The sequence below is a fragment of the Endocarpon pusillum genome (assembly GCF_000464535.1).
Source record: "Endocarpon pusillum Z07020 unplaced genomic scaffold scaffold1818, whole genome shotgun sequence".
NCBI classification, from domain to species: domain Eukaryota; kingdom Fungi; phylum Ascomycota; class Eurotiomycetes; order Verrucariales; family Verrucariaceae; genus Endocarpon; species Endocarpon pusillum.
Window position 1 is genome coordinate 1 of NW_006916082.1, and position 6390 is coordinate 6390.

Consider the following 6390-nt stretch of genomic DNA (forward strand, 5'->3'; position numbering starts at 1 on the left):
ATAAATTAAGATATATATTATCTAATCCTAATTTAATTTACTCTATAAGACTTTTAATAAGATTAGAAAAACCTAGAAAAGCTAAATAGTAGTAAATAAAGAGCAAGCAATAAACGTATTACTAAAGCAGCCAAGTCTGACTTACAAAAACCAAGAATAACCTAATTATTACACTCCTGTTTTTGGAAGGATGGGATGCTATTTCTAGATATTTCTATTTCTGGATGGGGTTAAGAGTTTGTAACGGCCAAGGGCGTCAAATAGCTTGCGGCGCGTCAAAAGAGAAAGCGGTCAAGTCATGTAAGAAAACAACATTGTGTAAGTATTTTCCACTTAGTAAGATTGAAATGTTGAGTCAGCATTTGGGAGCGCCAGATTCAGAGCCATCGTGTCGCTTTTGTTAGGGTTGGTGTGATCGTTTTGAATGCCTCGAGCGTTTCGCCGGGTGTGTGTAGTCTAACGCGAGCTCATCCGTTGAAGTCTCAGAATCTGGAGGGTCAGCCGTTGTATGAGAATCTTTATTTAGCGAGCTTTGAGACTCCTGACTCAGTGCTTCGATTGTGTAGATTCCGTCCAGTGAAGCGTCAATTGTAAAGCTGGAGACCCCGCCAAAGCTTGCATCAACAGCTAGCGTCCTAACTTGACCGTCATTGACTCTCTTGTTCGCCCGCTTAATCGCTTCATCCCTCTGCTCTTTCGCCCAGTCTCTCGCGTTCCGATACGCAGTCGCTCCCTGACGGAAGGTATCAACAGTGTCTGTCATAGCAAAGGATCTTAGTTGATTCATGCAATATTCAGGCCGACCGCCAGGACTGGTTGGCTGAGTAGGGTGGTTGGTGTATATCTTGAGCTGGCCACCATGATAGATAGACGTAATTGTGTAAGCACTGTTACTGCCCGTTCCAAAAGTGTTGCAGTTCCTTAGCGCGACCCAAAAATTGCTGTGCTGGCGGGGCAAAAAAGTGGTCAAAAGAAGGAATCGCCAACTGCGCAGTAAATAGCCGTAGATTTTGCTTGTAAATGCTTATGAAGCTCGCTATTATCCCTATTCGGCCCTATATTGCTTTTTGAGCTTGGTGTTGCATTTCGCGATGAGTAATCTGCGTTTTTCGAAGGCAGCGGTAGAGAATATGGCCCTTTTGCTTGCTACTGACATAGACCCTAAAGAAATAGCTGCTGCCTTTCGTTGCCACGCCGCAACAGTGTATAGAATTAAGCAGAACGTCGCTATATTCGGAGATCCACAGCCTGCGCCTGTATTAGTTCAGGGTAGGCCTCGAAAAATCACTGCAGAAGCGTTAGAAGGCCTTCTTGACTAGGTACTTGATAATGGAAAGGAGCATAAGACCGCGTATCTTGATAAGATGGTTTATTTTCTTGATGAAGAGTATGATATTAATACATCAAAGCAGACAATTTCTCAAGTACTTCGTGCTAATAATATAACGCAAAAAGCGGTTAGTATAGCTATCTATAAATATTTGGCTTCAAACTCACTTTCTAGATCAAAAAACGCGCTGCTAAACGAGACGAAGATTTACTGACCTTTTATTGAGCTCGAATAGCTGAAATATGTACTGAACAGGCTATTTTTGTTGATGAAACAGCTGTAAATAAGTGTATAAAAGACTGTTAAAGAGGCTAGTTAAAACGCGGCGTACTGTGTAGAGTTACTGTACTATATAAGCACTTAAGGAGATAAAGTATTTGCCCTGTAATAGATATTAATGGCTATCTTGATTATAAGATATACTATAGTAGCTTTAATACTAAGAGATTTAACAACTTTATTCAAAGATTACTACTAAAAATAAATCTGTATCTTAGGCCACGTTTAGTACTAATTATAGATAACTATAACACTTACTATAGCTAGATAGGGCTCAAAATAGCTTTATTTAACGTTAATACTAAAAATAGTATTTAAGAGCTTTAGGATATATATATAAAGAGAGGCGTTCTATTAATATTCCTTTTTTTATACTCTCCTAACTTTAATTCTATTAAATTGTTGTTCTCTCTGCTAAAAGCATAAATAAAGGGGCATTAAGAGCTAGTAAATAACTTTAATAAGTGATTTAAGGGCTTTTTTTATCTTACTATTTAATAATATAGTATTAAGAGGCACGCAAAAGCATATTTTTGATATTGCTTTTTTGAGGTTAATAAAACTACTATTAATGTGCCTTATAATATTATTAAGGAGATATTAGACTAGCTCAGAGGGAGTACTTAAAATACGCTTTCGAATAATATTATTCTTATCGCTATATAATTTATTATTATATATTAATTATTAAAAAGTAAAATCAGGTTATCTCTTGAATTCTAATATAAAACTGCGTTATATAACCAAAAGAGGGGTCTTAGTATTTTAGAATTAATTTTTGTGAGCTCTTGTATAAGCTAGTAATTTATTTATATGCTAATAACTAATTTTATATATAAGCTTACTAAAATAAATAATAATATATGAAATCTTAATATATATCTTAATGTTTATCTATATTTTGAGTATTAAATAAGAGCTATCTAAGAGAATTCAGTCGCTATTATTAATCTTAAACGACTATGAATGCTTAAATTCATTATAAAGAGCGTTATCAGCCTCCTTAACGCTCTCTAGATAACGTTGATGCTATATCTTATCATGCTGCAGCAAATTCACGTGAATGCCGTGGCTAATACCCATCTCCTTCCAGTCTTCTCTTATTAAAGAGGCCATATCCGAGAGCCCTACGCCATGCTCGGCCAACTTCTTGAATGCTCGTTCGAATTCAGCTCGTTGAGCCGGTCTATCCTTGATTCGCGAGCAAATGAACGCGATGAGGCGAGCATCTTCATCTCTAGCCTGTGGAATCGGGCTGCTCGGCGTCACAAGAGGCTGTAAAGGCGTCATAGCCCTTGACGGCGTCGCTGAACCCCTATATCGATCCTCACTGTTAGCAGACTCGCGGAGCAGAGTATCCTGCTGTTGAGCGCCGCCAGAAAGATTGAGGTTGAGCGTCAACCCCCCAGCTGACGCTAAACTTGCTGTCGACGCTGCCTGTAGAGTTGACGGAGGCTGTAGCTTTTTGGCGAGCTCTTTCTCCTTCTCTCTAGTCATTCGTTGAGCTAGAGATATAGGAGGATGCGCTATCCATCTTTCTGACGTAAATTTTGACATTTTTTTAATTGGTCAACCTACTGAGCGCCAAGAGAAACTTAAATTTATATTCCACCAATAGAAAGCCTCTACCAGAACCTTATTTCAAGATACCCTAACCTATTTGGGAAGTAGCAACACCACAGAAAATAGAATTAGATATATCTACTATAGAAAGGCCAAATAGCGAGCCCAACACCTCGAATTGTGGCAGATCGAGATGCCACATTTGCTGCAAGACCATATGGTCTGGCGGATACCCTTTCTGTCTCTTTTTGCGCTGTTGGGGGCGTTGATAGACCTTTCCTGGAGTGCTTTGCGCGGCCTGCCTTGTTTCGGACTAGGATTACACAGCTCACAGCGGCGATAGCGATCTCCCTTGACCCACGAATGCCCTTTGTAGCTATCTTTTGGTACTGATTTAGTATGTAGATTGCAGCTAGCTTGGGGAGGGCGTGGTGGCCGTTGCCGTAGAATAGCTCCAGGCCCTCGGAGCAGACTTTGTGCTATTTCTTCTTGAAATTGAGCATGTGAGAGCTTTTTTTTCATACTACCTAGCTTGTAGAGGATATACGCGTTTGTAACAGCTGCGTCGATAAGCAGATAGAATAGGGGTAGCCAGTTACGTCGATGATAGTGTCGACTTACTGAATAGTATGAATTCAGTTTAGCGTGGTTATCTGAGCCACCCATCTCTTTATTATAATGCTCAAGAGCATATAGCTTTCGTATATATTGTTGTGAGTTATTGTCAGAAGGCGTAGGGCACGTAGAAAGCGTAGAATTCGCAGGAGGCGCAAGGTGCGCAGGGTGCGCAGAATTCGTAGAAAGCGCAGGGCACGTAGAAAGCATAGAATTCGCAGGAGGCGCAGAATTCGCAGAAGGCGCAGGGCACGTAAATTTCGCAGCATTAATAGAATTTGCAACGTTTGCAGTTTCTGCATCCACAGCAAGCTTTAGAGAGGCCCCAGGACGCTTGATTCTGTCGAAATAGGTGTATTCCTCCATAGTAGGATCGTGAACAGTGGTCATCATTGCCTTGGAAGCTGAATCACAAAATGCGATACAATTGACGCTGCCAACCACGTAATTAAACTACTCTCTATGGTCATTCTGCTTCGTCATCGCCTCACGGAGATATGCTAGCACTTTTGGTATACCTGACCCTGCTTTAGCTGTGCCATTGGCTCCAATTCCAAGTTCGTAGAGTCGTTGATAGAGCTTGCGAGTCGTAAAGAAGTTATCCACGTGTAGAACGTAAAATGGCCTAGGGCGTGGAAAACGAACTAAAAGCGACTCTGCAAGATCTAGCACAATTGCCTCGCTTTGAGAGAATCCAGGATATCGACCTAATTCAGCTACCTTCTCTGTAGCACTGCTGAATCTGAAATCGATCATATAGCCATTAAAGCAACAGAGACTATAGATCTTGAATCCCTCGCTAGCAGCCTTTGAATTCATCTGAAGAGTATGCTTTGAACGGCCTTTAAATTTGACTAATTGCTCGTCAATTGAGAGATTCTGTGGCAATTCGTACACGTTCGGAGTCATAGCTTTGCGAAAATGAGTAGCCAAGGGCTTAACCTTTTTGTACCATTGATTATCAGGGAGAGGCCCTGGTCTATTGAGCTTGAGATATCTTGAAATCTGTTGAAATCGGTGTATAGAGATGTATTTAGCGACAGGCTAATAAGGATAGTTCTTCTTCTGATTCCAATAATAGGCCAGATCTCTGCCACCTGGCTGTACGCCAATAAGCAGCACAGCGCCAATATATCCTCTGATATCTGCAGCAGTTACATCCCCCCATTCTCGTTGATTTTGATCGAATTCTTGAGATCTCTCTTCAAATGCGTATTCGTTCGTATGCTCTGCAATGTCTGTAAAGAGCTCATTTGGAATAAAACGATAGAATAGATCAATTGGCTTGTATTCATGAGCACGAAGTTTCGGCTGCCCTGGCGCGTATGGGATTGGAACGTTCAGCTTTTCTGGGTAAGGTTGATTAGGACCTATTTGCTCAGCAAGGATTTTCAGCTTTTCTGGCTTGTTTTGAGTAGATTCAACTTGTATCTGCCATTCTTCCTTCTCTTTTCTATGCTGTGTATGTATGCCAGGTCCTTGAGAGCTGTTTTGGCGATTTGGTGGGCGTCGTCGTTTCGATTGAGATGCGTCATTTCCAATAGATGAGGAATATTCATCGCTTGAAGTCGGTACCGTACGCGTAGCAGGCCGCAAGGAAAGTACTTCGGAGAACTGACTTTGCGCTTGATTTTCTTGGGCTTTTCGGCTCTGAATTCGCGCTCTCTTGGGTCGAGGGCAGTCCTTAGCCAACGGAGCAGCTTCAATAGCATCAATTGGCCCTGAAATCTCCTCTTGGTGGTGTTTTTGAGTCATTTGCTATGCATCAATTGGTACATTCCTATCCTGCTGCCATTCTAGGGGTGAAAATTTAAGGTTAAGGTTACCGACGCTAAGCGGTGGTAGCCGGAGCTACTACGCCATGCTGACCAATTAAAAAAATGTCAAAATTTACGTCAGAAAGATGGATACCAACACCAGGGCCATCATTAATGGCTTGATTCCACGCTCGAAGATGCTCTCCGTTGAGTCGAATATGACCATATAACGGCAGATTATAGCAAGGATTGCCAAAATTAGGACAGCTCTGTCGCTTACACGTATGACGCTTACTAAGAGTTGCTATATAATTAATTGTAACAGTCTGTACGGCCTCTTCAACTGCTCGCTGGCGTGTACTAGCAGTTGCGCGTGGCTTTTTCGTATTTGAGGCTATTTTGGCCTTACTAAAGCAACACGTAGATGGGGCAGAGATGAGCTCTTTGAGGCAGCTAGCAGCTCCTGTATCTTGCTCTCAACAGTAAACATATCTCCTTCGTCGTCAAGGGTATATAGAAAAGGCTTTTGAGCGCCTTTTTTGACGCTTGCCTCAAATCCACGAAATTCAGCGCTTTTGTTGGCTCTACACGCAGCGTTAGAGGCACGTTGATAAGCATCTTGCTCAAAATGCTCAAAATCGAGCTTCGTCGACTTAATAGAGCTATTATAGATAGCCTTTTTACCCAAAACAACGCTCAACTCGATGGTATAGGGCTGAAAACCGATCTCCTTCTCCTCCGCCTCCTCCACCTCCTCCTCCTCTTCCTCCTCCTCCTCTGCCTCCTCCTGTTCCTCCTGCTCCTGCTCATCCTCCTGCTCCTCCTGCTGAGCTATAGAGCCATCGT

The 6390-nt window shown here is 41.9% G+C and overlaps 3 protein-coding genes across 3 annotated transcripts; all 3 read right to left on the minus strand.

The window, feature by feature from the left end:
• Nucleotides 1-400: 400 nt before the first annotated feature.
• EPUS_03080 (uncharacterized protein) lies at nucleotides 401-763 on the minus strand (the record flags this gene model as incomplete). The annotated part of the gene is made up of 1 exon (XM_007802830.1): nucleotides 401-763. One exon carries the CDS (start codon nucleotides 761-763, stop codon nucleotides 401-403), a length of 363 nt encoding a protein of 120 aa, XP_007801021.1.
• A 1875-nt stretch (nucleotides 764-2638) lies between these two features.
• EPUS_03081 (uncharacterized protein) lies at nucleotides 2639-3166 on the minus strand (the record flags this gene model as incomplete). Its single annotated transcript, XM_007802831.1, has 1 exon — nucleotides 2639-3166. The coding sequence occupies one exon, from the start codon at nucleotides 3164-3166 to the stop codon at nucleotides 2639-2641; it is 528 nt and encodes a 175-aa protein (XP_007801022.1).
• A 1665-nt stretch (nucleotides 3167-4831) lies between these two features.
• EPUS_03082 (uncharacterized protein) lies at nucleotides 4832-5542 on the minus strand (the record flags this gene model as incomplete). The annotated part of the gene is made up of 1 exon (XM_007802832.1): nucleotides 4832-5542. One exon carries the CDS (start codon nucleotides 5540-5542, stop codon nucleotides 4832-4834), a length of 711 nt encoding a protein of 236 aa, XP_007801023.1.
• Between the last annotated feature and the right edge of the window lie 848 nt (nucleotides 5543-6390).